Source organism: Chelonoidis abingdonii, chromosome 1 (genome assembly GCF_003597395.2).
Source record: "Chelonoidis abingdonii isolate Lonesome George chromosome 1, CheloAbing_2.0, whole genome shotgun sequence".
Taxonomy (NCBI): Eukaryota; Metazoa; Chordata; order Testudines; family Testudinidae; genus Chelonoidis; species Chelonoidis abingdonii.
The window spans coordinates 367,558,048-367,575,344 of record NC_133769.1 but is presented as its reverse complement, the minus strand read 5'-3'; the positions used below and the strand labels follow the sequence as shown (position 1 = coordinate 367,575,344).

The 17,297-nt window shown below is 49.4% G+C and overlaps 1 protein-coding gene across 6 annotated transcripts in view; it reads right to left on the bottom strand.

Annotated features, from left to right (window-relative positions):
• Window positions 1-17,297, bottom strand: part of NUMA1 (nuclear mitotic apparatus protein 1) — a 73,705-nt gene that overhangs the window by 20,723 nt on the left and 35,685 nt on the right. For 5 of the 6 annotated variants that reach the window (XM_032792685.2, XM_075061854.1, XM_075061855.1 and 2 more), the window contains 9 exons: window positions 16,318-16,403; window positions 12,269-12,348; window positions 11,300-11,382; window positions 9,917-9,997; window positions 9,189-9,273; window positions 7,928-8,057; window positions 7,164-7,321; window positions 5,485-5,602; window positions 4,216-4,333 (listed from right to left, as the gene is read on the bottom strand). In XM_032792685.2, coding sequence (XP_032648576.1) covers window positions 4,216-4,333; window positions 5,485-5,602; window positions 7,164-7,321; window positions 7,928-8,057; window positions 9,189-9,273; window positions 9,917-9,997; window positions 11,300-11,382; window positions 12,269-12,348; window positions 16,318-16,403 — 939 coding nt within the window. Of the gene's footprint in view, window positions 1-4,215; window positions 4,334-5,484; window positions 5,603-7,163; window positions 7,322-7,927; window positions 8,058-9,188; window positions 9,274-9,916; window positions 9,998-11,299; window positions 11,383-12,268; window positions 12,349-12,586; window positions 12,663-16,317; window positions 16,404-17,297 lie in introns of those variants that run through there. The other variant, XM_075061857.1, reaches the window with a different exon arrangement.

The window sequence follows — 17,297 nt, the reverse complement described above, 5'->3', positions numbered from 1 at the left end:
ATAAGTAAAAGAATGTTGTGATTGTTTTCTTTTTGCATTGCAACTTGATGTTCCCGTTCAAAAATTCTGGTGTGTGTGCGAGTGAGGAATGTGTGTGTTAAAAAATAAGTGTGAAGGCCATCGCTGAACCAGATAGTCTAGGAAGGAACCGGAGACAGACGCAAGGGCACCAGGAGGCTGCAACACGCCCCTATTGAAATGTCAGAGGAGGGCAGATTGACGACTCTAAAAAGGAGACGGGTACTTATCAATGGGGACAGGATAGCTGTGATCAAAACCAGTCTGGGGTAACTCCCTAAGGAACTTAGTTAAAGAACACAATCAAGAATGAGAAGGACAATTTAAGAAAACGAGCACTCGTCAAACAACAATTGCTTACGGCATGACGGTGCAAAACTCATTGGTCCCAATGATGGAAAATCACTATATAACCAGGGTGCCTTGCCATGAAACTTTGGGTTCATCCTGCCAAGACTTCCCCAGAGCATCGTGTCACGACCGACGGAACCCGGCTCCCCAGTCTCTGTGATCAAGCTAGCTGGACAACAGACTGAGCTGGACTCTGGACTGGTAACTATAACATCGACTGGCAGGACAGTGTGTGTGTGTGTGTCAGTGAGAGAGAGAGAGAGAGAGAGAGAGAGAGAGAGAGAGAGAGAGAGAGAGAGAGAGTGAGGTGTCATTGAATGCATATGCTAATTGTTGTATTTTCAATAACACATGGCGTATTGCCCTTTCCCCTGAAAAAGATCTCATGTGCTTCTTAGAAGCATAACATTGATGGAGAATTGCAAAAGGGGGAAGACATACCCTTTGATTGTAGAAAATCCTGCTAAAAGGTATACCATACGTATAAAGTGATCAATCACTGAGGTGTGCACACCTTCAGTCGTAGAAGTGCTGGGCAATAAGGGTAGGATTAGAATCCTCACTCCAACCCATCTGTCGGGGAAAACTACACGAATAAAATATACACAAATGGTCTAGGTATATACACCCCTGGCTATAGAGATGTCAGGCCATAATTAGAGTCCTCGCTCCTACCCGTCTGTCGGGGGAAAATTACATAGGTGAATATACCCTGGGTCGTAGCAGTATCGAGCCCAAAAGGTAGGGCTTAGTGTTTCCCCATCCTGCTCTGTGTTTTTAGTGGGTATAGACTTTTGTGTTTTGTAAGTCCCAGCACGAGCGTAGGCACAAAAAAGTAAAGGTAAAAGAAATTCATACAGAAATATGTTTAGGTGAAAGAAGTCCCCTAAAAACAAAGCTCTAAAAGAGCAGAAAAAATTGCCATTCATACAAGAAATGACTCCTTTTAAGACAATTTTGCAAAAGTTTGAGCACAGCCCATGGACTGAACAAGCATTATCCAATGTCCATACTGGAGCTGATTTGGAAGACAGATTGGCAAAATATCTGTTGGTCTACAGGCCATCAGCCCCGATAAAGAGACTTGGCTGCAATCTGGATATTGTGGGAAGCACGCAATGAGGCATTTTTTCGCTTGGCTAGCTGCCAGGAGAGGAACGCCGCACTGCGTGAGAAACTCAGTGTATCTGAACAAAAAACTAATGAATAATAAATACTGGCCACTGGGGTCCAAGGCCAATGAGACATTGTCAAAAATACCCCAAAAGAAGTTAAAATAAAAGAAAGGGAATTATCTAAATAAAAACAAAAAACAAGCATAACGAGATCAGTATGAGCCACAGTTTAAAGACCAGGAATGGAGGTGCAGGATAGTTTAAGTCACTCAGGAAGCAGGCGGCAGAGCTGGTAACTCTCTTACCTAAGAATGGCCATACCGGGTCAGACCAAAACGTCTATCTAGCCCAGTATCTGTCTACCAACAGTGGCCAATGCCAGGTGCCCAGAGGGAGTGAACCTAGCAGGTAATGATCAAGTGATCTCTCTCCTGCCATCCATCTCCATCCTCTGACAAACAGAGGCTAGGGACACCATTCCTTACTCACCCTGGCTAATAGCCATTAATGGACTTAACCACCATCAATTTATCCAGTTCCCTTTTAAATGCTGTTATAGTCCCGGCCTTCACAACCTCCTCAGGCAAGGAGTCCCACAAGTTGACTGTGCGCTGTGTGAAGAAGAACTTCCTTTTATTTGTTTTAAACCTGCTGCCCATTAATTCATTTGTGACGCCCCTAGTTCTCTGCCATTATCGATAAAAGTAAATTAAAACTTTTCTTTATCCACCTTTCTCCACATCATCAATGATTTTATATACCTCTTATCAGATCCCAACTAGTCTCCTCTTCTAAGCTAATCGTCCTACACCTATTTAATCTCTCCTCATATGGACCCTCTCCAAAACCCCTAGATCATTTTAGTTCCCTGTTCTGAACCTTTTCCAAGCCAGATACATCTTTTTTGGAGGTGGGAAGAAAACCACATCTGCCACACAGATATTCGAGTAGAGCGAACCATGGATTGTATATCAAGGCGCAATAATATATTCTCTGTCTTATTCTCTATCCGCCATTTTTAATGAATTCCTAACATCCTGTTTTACTCGTTTTGAACACCTCTGCAACTGCGTGGACATCTTCAGAGAACTATCTATGGATCGACTCCAAGATCTTTTCCTATTTGCGTAGCTAAATAGCTCCCCCCCACCAATTAATGTATAGTGGGGCTATTTATTTCCAAAATGCTGCATTACTTTACATTTAGATCACATTAAATTTAATTTGCCAATTTGTTTGCCCAATCACTTCGTTTGTATAAATCTTTTTGGGAAAGTTGTCACAGCCGCTTTGGGTCTTAACTATCTTAAGCATTTAGTATCATCTGCAAAACTTGTCACCTCACTGTTTACTCCTTTCCTTCAGATCATTTATGAATAAGTTGAACAGGACTAGCCAAGGACGATCCTTGGAACACGCACTGAGTTACCCCTCTCCAGAATTTACCAAATTCCTACCTTTTTTTCCCTTATCTTTTAACCAGTTCTCAGTCATGAAAGGACTTCTTTTTATCCATGACAAGCTAAATTTAGTAGCACTTTGGTGGGGGAGCCCTTGTCAAAGGCTTTCTGGAAATTTAAAGGTACACTATGTCACGGAATCCCCCTTGCCAGGTTTGTTGAACCCCTTCAAAGAAACTCTAACAGATTAGTAAAGACACGATTTCCTTTACAGAAACCGGTTGACTGTTGCTCCAACAGTTTATGTATTTTCATCGTGTGTCTGAAAATGTTCTTAAATATTGTTTTGACTAATTGCCTGTAAGCTCGTGACGTTAGAACTACCGGTCTCTAATTGCAGGCGAGTCAGCTCTAGAGCCCTTTTTAAAAATTGGCATTACATTAGCTAACTTCCAGTCATTGGGTACCATGAAGCCCCAATTAATAAGGACAGTTTACAAAACTTGTTAATAGTTCTCGCAAACTTCACATTTGAGTTCTTTCAGAACGCTTGGTGAATGCCCATCTGCCCGGGCTTGTAATGTGAGTTTACAATTAATTCCAAAACCTCCTCTAGTGACACTTCAATCTGGGACAGTTCCTCAGCTTTGTCACCTACAAAAGCCAGCTCAGGTTTGGGAATCTCCCTAACTTCCTCAGCCATGAAGACTGAAGCAAAGAATCCATCTAGTTTCTCTGCAATGACTTTATCATCTTTAAGCGCTCCTTTTGTATCTCAATCATCAAGGGGCCCCGCTGGTTGTTTAGCAGGCTTCCTGCTTCTGCTTGACTTAAAACATATTTTATCATCATCTTTGGAGTTTTTGGCCTGCCGTTCTTCAAACTCCTCTTTGGCTTTTCTTATTATACTCTGCACTTAATTTGGCAGTGTTTGTGCTCCTTTCTATTTGAATCCCAGTCCAGGGCTTTACCATCACCAGACCCTTCTTTCTTCCCATCTCATCACAACACCTAGCCCACGCTCTTCCCCGAATGCATCATTACGGAGGGGTCAGCTGAATGCAACCTACACTGCCAACCCTTACTTACTCACAGGTACCTTTTATAAAAAGAAGCTGAACGGCAAAGCATCCAGTACCCGCAGATTCAAATGAAGTATGGCAAATTTACTCTAAAACAGACATCACTGTCAGGGCAAGGTCAGGCCTGGTATAAAACTAGCTATTACAAATGCAGCTACAGTACGGGTGCAAAGCTGTTGGTGATGCTACCTCATGCTCTGACTGCAATGGTTTGTACCATTACCGGGAGGAAGAAGGGGTGCCCCGTACCTTGAATGAGAGGTCCCCATTCTCCTCGGATAGTTGGTTGATTTTTCGGTCCATCTGGCCTTTTTCAGTCTTCAGGTCCTGACACTGCTTTAGGGCCTCATGCAAACGCAGGATCAAGCTATGGGAGAGGAGATGGCATTACACTGTCTGTCTAGCGGACGAGCAGCTTGAGAGAGGAGCTGGGAAGCTGCTCTCAAAGACAGCGTCATCTTAATCCTCCTAAGGACGCTGATGGGGAAATGAGGCACATCCTGTATTCTCTTGGCACCTCAATGTCACAATAAAAGGTGACAGCCTGGTTTCGGATTCGGAGTTCCCGTCTCCCAGCCCCACAGCCAGACTATGCCAGCCACCAAGTCTAGAATGGCGATAGGGCAAAGCAAAAGTCAATGTTCAGACCTCCACGGAACGTATCACATCTACTCTGAAGGGGAAGCTTAGAGGCTGCTCTGGGATTCCACCTGGTAGACACCCCTGCAGGGATCACCCTTTCCAGGCTGAAGCAAGACAGATTTCTCCATTACTTCCTCAGCCTAAATGTGCCATTGCAGAGTAAGCAGCTTCTGCCAGGACTCCAGAGATAAGGCAGCTTGCCATGGAGTCAGAGAACACTACCCTTGTCTCCCTTTCTCTCATCACCCTGGATGGATGGTGCATGCCCCGCGAAGGGAGAGGGTGCTGTTCATAGAACCGAGCTTCACTCCCTAGAGCCAGAACTGGGGTAAGTCAACACCAATTTACGCCCGCTGAGGAGCTGCTGCACAATCTTTGAGGACCAGTTTTCTGGCAGGACAGGAGGACAACAGTAGTCTTGGGGTTTGGCGAGTACCCAGGTCCTCCCCACAGAGCCAGCGCGAGTCTCATTACAGCACATGTATGCGTGGGTGCTCACAAGCAGTCCAATGAACAGAGACACTAAAAATACACAGTAGCAGAGATCCACCTCCTCTCTGCTATCAGAGAGATTACAAGAGAGCCCACAAACTCCAACAATATGGACTGCAGCCTCTAAGGTACTTCTGTGGGCCTGTATTATCACAGAACATCATGGTTGGAAGGGACCTCAGGAGGTCATCTAGTCCAATCCCCTGCTCAAAGCAGGACCAATCCCCATAGCAGAGGATGCAGAGTAGGGTGTCAGGCAACGTTTTCTAATCACTCTTGGCCCATGCATTACATAAATGATGGGTAACACCTATCTGAAGGACCCACAAGCCCTGGGGACCAACCAGGAGCCCTAGAAGAAAGAAACTGCTTCGGAGGAGTTACCTTTCATTCTTTTCCCGCAGCTCTTCCAGCTGCTTTGGCTCCAGCTGATCAGCAGCTTGTCTCTCATTGAGAAGAGTCAGGCGGTCGATCCGTTGCTGCATCATGGTGATTTGTGTCTCTGGGGAGGAGGAAGAGAAGCAGCTGTTACTAGCCGGCTGGAAGCCTAAACGACAAGCTGGACCTTAGTCCACTTCCTAATGGGTGAGTATCCACACCACAAAAGCCATCCCAACCAGCAATGATCATACCAGGAGACTCGAGCATGACCTGCAGCTGCTACTTGACTCCCATACCCAGGAGGGGTCAGATGCCTCGTATGGCTGTGCTGGAGCAGCTTTTCATTGTCACCTATTTGCTCTGGTCAGAACTTGGAGGGGGAGAACCTGCATGTGACCATTGCATCCTTGAGACCAACTGGCAGAGGGTTTTTACAGGGATCCTCTGGGTCAGATATATGCATACCAGTTCACCAACGGGTGGCATGTGAGGTCTTTATGGATAATATTTAAGGAGTTATGTATCTACATTAGAAAGTATGTTTTTAATCCTGGAGTTAAGGCAGCCCACCAGGAGGTGATAAACCTCAGCCAGGTTTTTTTCAGGTAGGAGGCAACAGTTGCTTATCTCTGTGTCCGGCCATCTGCATACTGTAGGCCTTACAATGGAGGTCTGTTTGCATACTAAGCCGGATACCAGTCTAACGATTGCAAATCCAAGAAAAAAACCCCAATGAGCAGGTGTCGTGCTGTTTGTGACTAAAGACAAAGGATTGTTAGGGTATATTGGGGGATGCAAGGAGACACAGGATCCTCTACCTAGAGGCAAACTGTTAGTCTGTTTGCTTCATGAAAAGGGAGTCACAACCAGCCAGGCTGTACAACACTGCAAGGATTTGGGGATGAGCTATATTTTGTTAACTATAAGGACATCCAGTTAATTAAGTCTACGCTCTACAATGCATGTTATGATTTATTTTATACGTAATCATTTGTTTCCAATACTTCCACTTGCTACTGGCTTGAATCTCCATGCTTTGTTAAAACAAATTTATACTTGATTTCACTAGAAATCGGTATGTTACGTGGAGTGGTGATCGGAGGTGAACTTTGGAAGAAAACTTTAAATACTGCAAGTATCTAGTGGAGCAAGGGCTGGGGAAACACTCAGAAGGCTCGAGTGCGCCTCTCGCTAACTCCAGAGTGACAGCGGGGCCTGCAGTGCCTAGATAACGCTAGTGCTGCCTGTGCCCCGTGGAACCAAAAAGCTGACCTACGGACAGGCTTCCTCACGCTAAAGGCAGGTGGTAGCAAGGTGCCTTGCAACGCTGGATACCCTGGGAAGCGTCACACCAAACCCTCTCCAATACATGCCTGCTCCACTGGCCACACTGATTGTCTGCATAGGCAAGTTCAATGCAGTCCTTGGGCTCCTGACAAACAGCCAGCACCCCTGGGAACCCTGCTCCTGGAACAGACAGTGCAGCCACCATGTACAGAAAGGGACTGGGTAGCCCTCTAGCACTCCCTTCCAACACTGGAGAGCAGAGATCCCCAAGACTTGCAAGCCTTCAGCCTCCAACAAGACAGACCCACTGCACCAACACCGTGGGCTTGGTCATACTTGCGGCAGGAAGGGGGTGCACATACACGATTCCCCAGATCACATCAATAGCTACTGACCCTTCTCTGCAATGAGTTTGCGGTTCTCTGTCAGTTCCAGCTCCAGCTCATCCCGGTTTTCCCTCTCGTCTGCCAGCTGCTTCTTCAGCCGTCTCAGCTGGAACTGCGGGGTCTGCATGATGTCACCCATGGGGGAGGCAGGCGAGCCAGGAAGGAAGCTGAAAAGAAAGCACCAGCCACACAACACATGGTACCACAGGCCAGAGAAAGCGGAGCAGTCACCTCACACTTACTCCTTAGCAGAATCTCAGACCTGTTATGGTAACAACGTCTATCGCAGTGACCACTGAGTGCTGTGCACCACTGTGAAAAGAAAGACCCTTACTTCAGTCCCACTCACTGAACGGGGCGCAGGCCTGGGGCGGGTGCAGAAATACCTTCCATTCCAGGACCAAGTCCCTTCAATCTCCCTTTATACTGCAGGTCAGAGCCACCAAGGTGTGAGGGATTTTAGTTTAGTTCTCTGATCTTTACTGCTCTCCCAGCCTTTCACAAGATGCTGGAGACAGGCCTTTGCTTCAGGGGGGGATGTGCTTTGTTTACTAGCGAACAGCGACAGGACACTGGGCTAAACAGACCAGTGGTTTGAGTTGATCTGACAATTACTGTGCTCCTGTGCTGAATAATGGTTGCAATAGGAAAGGCCGAACTCTCAGAAAGTTTTTAATTTGCTGAGCAGACATCCTGCCCTAGGACCCAAGGATGCTGTTAAAGCCGAGCTCCTCCTCCGAAAGCCAGGCTCTCCAGGAAGGCTGAGAACATACCTGTTCATGCTGGACGAGGAGGCAATCTTCTGCAGCTCCAGGAAGCGCACCTCTCGCTTGTGCTGGCGGGAGAACACGGGGGACTGCTCCTCGGAGCTGGTGCTAGAGATGCTGGAGGATGAAAGTGGCACTGGGGAAAGCAAACATGAGACCCTGAGTTGCCTGCTGTAGTGGCAGAGGGGACGGCTTCTAGGCATAAAGCCTCAGGTTTGAAATACCTACGATTCTAGGAACCACAGGTCAACCCAGCCCTTCATCCTTCCAAACAGGTTACTGTGGGGTATCCAGATAAGGCCTTAAACCCCTCCTCCCCACGCGGTCTTGTTGCTGTACATGGGAATCCAAGAGTAAGGGGTTTACCCTGCCTACTTTGGTGGCTGAGGCAAAACATCCCCTTCCTCCATAGCTGTGCTGTGGGGATCCCGCCTGGCTACCTCCCCAGAGGTAGCTGCCTTTTAGACGCACTGTATGTTGTGCCGTTTGCAAAACCGTTGGCATCCACCAGAATGTGAGGTGCCCATGCAGAATATCCTATTCTTTTCAGAGCCAGCCAGAGACCAAGCGCTTAGCTGTGTTAACAGTTTGTATAATCGCCTGTTAGTGTGGCAGCCAAGAGCTCTGGTTTTGGAAATACAGACAATGCCACTTCTCTGAAGATTTGGTAGCTGTGGCCTGCACTGTTACGGCACAAGGGGAGAGAGACTCCCTGAGAAGAAAGGCCCCGTAGAAGCATTATACATCAGTGCAAGATCCCGGAGAAGGAGGGGTCACTAGTACAGAGCGCATACGTGGAGTCGTGCCTGTGCGTGGCAGCCCCTGCCATCTCAGGGCTCTGTCTTGCGTCACGGGCTTGCATCAGAAGCATCTGGGGAAGTCTGCACTGCTGCTACTTCACTCTTGAACTGCAGCAGCTGGTCAGTTTCAGCACTTCAGTTTTCATGCTGCTAGAAAACGTTTCCCTTACTGACTAGAAGCAAGAGTATTAACATGGGGGTTCCAGTAGAGGCTTGGGACATTCAGGAACGGTTTTGTTGCTATCGTCATCAAGGCCACTCACTATTAACCTTCAGACATAGTGAGGCTCTGGAGATGTGCCAGCATGGTGTTGACATCATGTCCAATGACTACTGCCCCCTACCTAGGGCTTGGCCACTTATTTAGGTTTAGCGCCAGCAGTGCATGCTACTTTGGGTTATATGACTCCATCCAAGCCAGCCTGAATGATTCATTGCTTTTAACCCTTCGTCCACAAAGCACTCACCTTTCTTCTGCAGGAAGAGCTCCAGGTTCTCATTCAGGCTCTCTTCGTTGTCAAGCACAAACTTGAGGACCGTCGCCAGCTCAGCCTACGACACAGACCCATCAGTGTTAGCAGATATGCTGCAGCTGCAGCCCCTGGCCTCAACAGGAGCAGCTGTTGCTTAGCGACAGTGCAAGCACTGGGAAGGCAGTTCAGTAGGATGCCCGCTCTCCGTACCCCAATCTGTCGTGCTGGGAAGGGGAAAGTATTGGGGAGCTGACACTGTGACCCAGAAGTTAAAGCCTGGTCCAATCTGAAGGGTGTTTCTCTGTGCATTGAAACACAGAGTCCATATCCAAGTCTATCCACCAACAGCAGGGGTTTGTGGATCCACTGGAAGGTGAGGAGAAGGATGGTCTCAAAGGAGAAATCTATCTCAATATCTTAGTGAGGCAGGTCATCAGTAGCCTCATTTTCCAGATGATGGAACCAAGGTGAAGTGACTCACCCAAGGGCACACTGCAACTCAGTGGCAGAGATGGGACTAGAACCCCAAGCCTTAGCCACAAGGCCACCCTTTTCAGCTTACACAGCAAGCCCAGATGCGAAGATGCTTTCCCCTCTTTCACACCCATTGCTTGGGCAGTGGCTGTAGGGAGAACCCAACCGGGAACCGGACTGCAGCAGAGGAAGGGGAACATTATGCAAAAGCCTACAGCAGGAATCTGAATGAAGTTGGCGATGGCTACCTGGATTTTGTACTCAAATTCGTTCCAGTCCCTGGGGTTTTTGGTGCTCATGGAGGCATGGTACAGGAGCAGCATGGTCACCTGGAAACAGACACTGCAGCGTCACAAAGGGGAAACAGGCCTCACAAATCACACAACCAAATGCAGAGTCACTCCACTATCCCAGCAGTGCTGCCTTGCTGCCTTTACTAGGCTGCTGGGAGAGGTGTCTGGAGACATCGGAGATATGCCAGAGATACTCACCTCTTTGCTCAGGGGCATCTGACAGGATCCCTTGCCCAGAGTTCTCAACTCTAAGATTTATATTTTAAGCGCTCTTGAACAAGGGGCAGGTTGAGATGCCCTTCACAGAGTGGCTCTGGGAGGGGAAGAAAATGCTCAGCTGTTCCTCTCCAACCAGGAACTCCCCAGTGCATGGGAACCTCCACCTTGCATGCTGTACCCCTTGAAATGCATATGTTCTTCAGTGAGCTACTGGGTCTGTGTGGTGGGGCAGCTGCCTCACCCCCATGTGAGAGGGGGCTAGGGTAAGCCAGAGAGGCTGCAGAGGCTGGCAGCCAATTAAAAAAGGGCTTACTGAAGGCCAATCAGGGCCAAGAGTAGAGCCAGCCGATGAGGGCTAGGCTGGGCCATATAAAAAGGCTGCCCAGAATAGCAGCAGGTACTCTCCCCCAGACCTTCAGAAGGGAAGGTCTGTCTCCTGAGTGAGGAGACCAGCATCTGGGACAGCACAATGTCGGCTCAGCTCAGGGGAGTAGAAGGGAACTCCAGCCTGCTACCTGCCAGGCTACAGGCCCTGAGGGAAGGGCCTAGCCAGTGCAAAGGGAAAGCAGCCCAGGGAGAGAGGCACACAAGGGGAGACAAGAAGGGCAGGAAGGCTGCCACCAAAGGGTCCCTAGGTTGGGACCCAGAGTAGAGGGTGGGCATGGGTCTCCACCTTCCCCCTTACACGAACACCTAGCCAGTGGATGTGGTGAGAGTGGACTGCACCAGACCCCTGACACTAGGGGTTAGACTTTTGGGTGTGCTTGACTACAGTGGCTGGGGCGCAGAGAAGGTCTGCTAATAACACCAGACCCCCGGAACGGGGTGAGTCTGTGGGCACTGCTGGAAGGCAGTGTCCTGAAGGGGAGGCCGCTGGGCAGGAAGCAATGTGGGTCCAGACAAGGGGAAAGGAGCAGAGGACGGACAGGAGATCACTAGCAGAGGGCGCTCCTGCAAGGACTGAGCTAATTCTTGGAGTCACCAGTAGGAGGCGCCATGGTGGTGAATCCCAACACCGTTACAGTCCCCGTTAGGACCAAGTTTAGATAGGATGGCTGTGACACTGAAGGTCCCGTAAGACTTGCCATCCCCGACTGGTCCAGGTGCAAAGACAGGTACCTTGGCCAGCTCCAGCTCCTCTCCCTCCAAGAGTTTCGGTATGGACACGGGGCTTTCCATGGTTGACTTGTGCTTGCAGTGCTCTGCAACGAGAATCCAGAGAGTTCTAGGCACACATCTTTGCACTGACTCCTGGGGGATGGACTAGCCTGGACCTTGGGGTCTCCTCCCTCATCTTCCATTTCCAACGCCACTGTGGGCCAACCTCCCATCCTAACCCCCACTCACCCACCATTAGAGCAAGGGACAGTGAAAACAAGACACTACTGATCTGAAACCCAAGGAGAAGGGAATCTCTGCCTTCACTCCATAGGCCACATGAAATATAGCGGCAGGCTCACTGACAGAGCCATGCCTCATATCTATAGGCATAGTAACCCAGCCATCCCCTGCCAAAAACCCCTCTGCTTCACCCTTTAGTGTGCTTCCTGCAACCCACTCCTCCAATTAAACTCCCCTGCACCACCTTCGGGATCCCTCTGTTCCCTTTAGTCTTCTATCACCAGCTCCCTGCAAACCATCATCTCTCAGCTCAGACCCCATGTCCCCTAGGGAGATTCCACTCTGCAGCTAGCCAGCTCAGGGTTTCCAGCTGGGTCTGGCTGAGGCACAAGGCGTCACGGACATGTCCCAAAGGTCCAGCCCATCAGTGGGTCAGGTGGCATTAGAAAACCAAACATTAGCAGCTGGTGTTTGGCACCGGCCATTGGAGCACAGCATCACCCTCGTCTCTGGAAGTCTGGCCATCAGGATGCCTCTAGGGTGCTCGTTTGCAGGTGCCCCCAAGAAGCACTGCTGCTTGATGCCATGGATTCAGGGTAGCACTACTTACATCCAAGGGGCCTAGGCTAAATTGATGACCCTGAGCCTGACCTATTCTACCTAGAACCACCTGGAATTAGGCCACAACCACAGGGGTGTAATGCGCAGGGGAGGTGGTGAGCTCAGACCCAACTGCAAGATTCTTACTCTGGAGAAAGCTCCGGATGAACTCAATCCTCTCCGGCAAAGGCTGCTGCAGAACAGACTGTCCCTCCTCAGAGCCATGGCTGAAAGAGGGCACACAGGTTACTTTGATACTCGTGTGAGGCAGATGCTGCTTATACAAAGCGTGTTGCTTTATTACAGGCAGGCTGGCTGCTAGGCAAGACCACAAGCCTAGCTGGTTTCCTGTGCCAGTTCACATTACAAGCCCAGCCAAGATCAGAGAGTCCCCGTCAGGATTGGGAGAGTGCACCCACATCATGCCGGTTACAGACCCTGACAAAAATGACTGGAGCCCCTTACCACCTCCATGAAACACAAATGCTTCTCGACCGCCACCCCAGATTCCAGCTAGGTCCAACTGCTAAACACCTGCCCCTCCCTGTTTGTGCGGGAGCTTGACATTCACGTCGGGCCTCTGGCTCAGACCAAGTGTGGTTTTGTTTATTTCCTTATTTGTGACCCAGCCCAACAGCACAGCTCTGAGAATTAATGTTACTGCTGTGGACTAGCCAGCAGAGGGAGCTCTCAAATATACATTTCTCCACTAAATGAATGACGTTGTGGATTTAAAGCATGCACTCCACCCCCTCAGCTCTTTCTAACCTGGGAGGAAGCAGTTTGCCAATTAGAACCATCTGGACACAGCTCCACAATAGTAGCTAGTGTGGAAAGTGCCTCTTGCTACCTGGAAAGCTTTGGAAGTGTCTCCATTTGTGGCACACAGCTCTGCTAGAATGGCTCAGAGCTTGTCACAAGGGTCTGACCATTCTGGTGCTTTAAAGAAGGTTTATGTTAGGAACCCAAACGTGAACAGATTATGGAGCAAATTCTGCCATGGAAATGCACCTGCATACACCAGTAGGTGCCAGTGGAGATGCACTCTTACACCAAGCCTGCATTCAGTCTTAGATAGCTGCATTTAAAAGCTGCACCAGATTTTTAAGAAGGGGAATTGGGAGTTAACTGCCAAAGCCCAGTTCAAGATGCCACGTTTCCCCTACAACAGCCGATTGCATTAGCTCATGCGCGAATTGCTCACATGTCTGCAACCCTTCCTAGGATGTCAGACAAGCCTGACACCCTCTGCCCTTGCAGAGGAAAGCCAAGGTCCTTGAACTCAGCGGCTTGGCTGGCAGTGAAACAGAATGTTGGATGCTGATTTTGCGTTTGGAATTTTGTAATCTGCATGCGGAGCGTCAGCACTCTGGGATTTTCAAACCAGTCTCCTCATACTTCAGAGAGTTCACCTGCAAATCAGCAGGTCCCACAACACCTTCCCTACAGGCCCTGGGTCCTGTGCTACCGCCAAGCCCAGTTGGCACATACAGCCCATGCTCCTTGTGCCGCTCCTTTGTTAACCTGAGTTAGAGATGAAGGAGATTAACCAGGGCTGACTAAATACATCCCCCTGCAGGCAGCTTCTTCCCCCACACACCCCTGACACAATCAGATCCCAGCTCAAGAACGGGCTCTCCTGACGCAGTAGGAGAGATAATTATAGATCACAGGCTTCCACAAAGACTCCTGAAGGAAGGATTTGAAATGCAGTGTGATGTCTGAATGTGAATGAGTCTCACTACACCCTCTCCTACCAGGGCCTCCTTTTCTAGTTCAATAATTACACAGAACTAAATCCTGGAGCATGCTCACTTCTACTACTTCAGCTTCCATTATGTTTGACCCAATCACTCCAACTCACAGCCAATAAACATTGCTCCCAAAAGAGCTACTCTACAAACCCATTCCCCAGAGTAACACCACTTCCTCCCCCCAGGTCTCTGCATTCCTCACTTATGGAAATGAATACAGAGCCCTTTGCGATATGGGGGTGGGGGGAAGATTTATCAATCCTGCAGATACACAGAAGCAAGCCTGGCATTCGCGGGGGCGGGGGGGGGGGGGGGGGTAGCAGTGCTGGAGAACTGCCTCACCACTGCCAGGGCTTCCCCAAGTTACTCCCTTCCATGCAGCATTGACAGGGGAGCTCCCAGCCTTGGAATGGTGCCGCTCAGGGCAAGGAGTGTCTATGGGACACGGCACCTATTTACTGCCCAGAGCTGTCCTGTGTGGTTCCCGCAAGCAGGAGGCGTTGAGCAGCTTTGACACCTGAAAGGTCTGAGGCCTTTTTCTGCAGCCACATTAGGACAGCAGCAACCATCAGCTAAAAAGCAGAAAGTCACATCCTCACATTCCATCTAAACTGCATCAAAACAACGTCATATCGGGCTGCTAAGAAGGCTCCTGTCCTAACAATACCCACCATTGCCAGATAAAGAAACAGAAACTGTCTGGCAAGGAATCACTTCTCAACAGTTGTGGTTGTGAAATGTGTAATTTATTGTTTTGCCTTTACGGTTCCTATTTCGCTTATTGTTTATCTGTCTGGTTCTTTGATTGTCTGTTGCATAGTTAATTTTGCAAGATTTAACTCAACTAATGTGGTGGGGGTATGACTGGGTAAAGAATTGTTTCACAGTATTTTAGGAGTGGACAAAGAATTATGTTGTACTTTGGTTAAGGTAGAGTTAAGCAGGACTCAAGTTTCACTGTAAAAACTGAGGTCTAAAAGAAAGTTCTTCGGGAACCAATTCCAGGACACAGCCCAAGATCAGAGCCGCCAGACCTCAACACCCTGCCATGCACAAGCTGGAGGAGCCCCAGAGAACCTGCTTGGCCACCAGGAAAAGTTCAGCTGCCTTACTGGTAGTGGGGAGCACTGTATGCTTAGTGTGTGTATTCTGTTTTGGTAACTGTTAATAAATAGAGGTTAAGAATATTACTGGGTAAAGCTCTTTCACTGGCAAACGGACCTGCAAACCTGGAGAAGTTTAGGTCCTGAGCCCTAGGAACTGGGTAAAGGTGGGTGACTTTTGCTTGGAGCCCTAGGAATGGGGAAAGATTGGGAGTGCTAAACTTCGCAGGCTTATACCTTGAGCGCACGGAAGGGTAAAGGAGGAATGCCCTTGTGGGAAACACACTCCCATTAGCCCTTCAGAGCCAACAGCTACAGGAGGATGAGTTGGACTCTATTGTGGATGGTGCATCATTAGAGGAGTTCCCAGAGCTCCAACTGCAGGACCAAATTCTGTCCTGGGTTACACCTGTGTGGCCCTGATGAAGGCAACTGAGCTGCACAGGTGTCACAGTAGGCAGGATTTTGCCAGCAGAACATTAACTACAGACCACAGTGTCTGAGAAAGTACCCTGCTTGATTCCAGGGGAGCCTGCAGGGCTGCCAGTTAGAAAAAACACCTTTGCCTCTGTTTGCTGTGTTGGTGGAGCTGTGTCGATCACACTCTAGGACAAAGGGGGGGGTCGGTGCGTTACGGATTGTTGTAATGAGCCATAAATCCAGTGCCTTTGTGGAGTCCATCATGTTTAGTGTCTAGCAAAGTTCGGAATATAAGCTCCCAGGCTCGCCCGCTGAAGGTGTTGTGCAGGTTTCCCTTGAGGGACGGCTAAGAAGTGACACATGGAGTGATCATTTTGTGAAAAGCGTACATCAAGAGGATTGATGCTGAAGACTGGAGGCACAGTCGGTACTGAGCATCCCTCCACCCCCCGGGTCATTCTGCTTCCCAGGACAGAACTGCATTTTCACAGGGTTCGTCAGCACGGCGACAGACTCCGTTTTAGAGGGGACTGGATCTGTAATAACCTAAGGAACCAAAGTGCAGGGGATTCAAGCTTTCCCGCTGTGGGGGAGGTACTTCAGTGCTGGGGCAGCCGGAATTGCAACCAGAAAAAACTACTGTGAATGAAAAGCCAACAGGCAGCAGAAGGAGGGACTTGAGAGCAAACTGCACAAAGGAACCAGGGTAACAGCCACACCTTTCCCATCAGACCTCTAGGGGACTCTCCCTAATGCTCCCCAGCTGAGGGACAGGCTCGAGACCCACCACCCTTTTCCATGGCAGATAGGCTTAGTGCTCAGATATTACGGTGATGGGTGGCAGCCTAAAACCCTCTAATTCTTGGTCAGAGACCAGCAAGGCAGTTCAAAGGGAAACTCTGTAGTTGCTTCTACTCACACTTTGTCGATGATCTTGAGGAAGACGCTGCAGTCCCGAAGCTGTGACAGAGCACTCAGGGGATTGTCGACCTTCAGGCTGTTCACCTGGGGATAGGACAAGATAGTCAAAAACTAGGAATCCACTAGCAAGCACGTCGCCCAGCTCTGCCAGTGACTGACTTGGGTGACCTTGGCCTTGAAAGCTTAGATTCTAGGGCAGGAGCTGGTCCAATTCAAGCCCTGAATCTGGATGTCCAATACGACTCCTGCACCCTGTGACAAGACAGTCACACAGCCAAAGACAAGACACTAACATGGGACTCATTCATAATGCGCTTCCCTAGAGATGCTCAGAGGCAGCATAAAGTCTGCCAAGGACCTTCTGCCTCATTTACAGCTAGACTAACCGGAAAGAGTCATATCAGCTGTACAGTAAGAAACCCCAGTCCAAGTCTCTGCTGGCTTCCTGCTGTGCTTTAGTCACTAGGCTCATGGCCCCTGCACTGGTTTCAGGGCAAGTTTCCAAGGCAGGACTGACCGGGCCCAGCGTTTCCAATTACAGTAGCTCCTCACTGAACGTCATCCCGGTTAACGTTGTTACGTTGCTGATCAATTAGAGAACATGCTCGTTTAAAGCTGCACAATGCTCCCTTACAACACTGTTTGGCAACCGCCTGCTTTCTCCACTGCTTGCAGAAAGAGCAGCCCGTTGCAGCGAGCTGGTGGGGCAGCCCCCCCATCAGCACCCTGAAGTTCCCTGTGCGGCAGTCGCCCAGCAGGCTTTCAGCTGCCGGCAGTTCAGCTGTCCCTCCCTGCATGGCCATGTGCTGTTCCTGCCCTCTGCCTTGGAGCTGCTCCTGGGAGCCTCCTGCTTGCTGTACGGGGGTGGGTGGAAAGAGAAGGAATGTCAGGGTGATCCCCTGCCCACCCCCTGCTCCTTCACCCCATCTTCACAGAACGGGGGTGGGGGGGGAGAACAGACAACACCTCTCAGTTCAG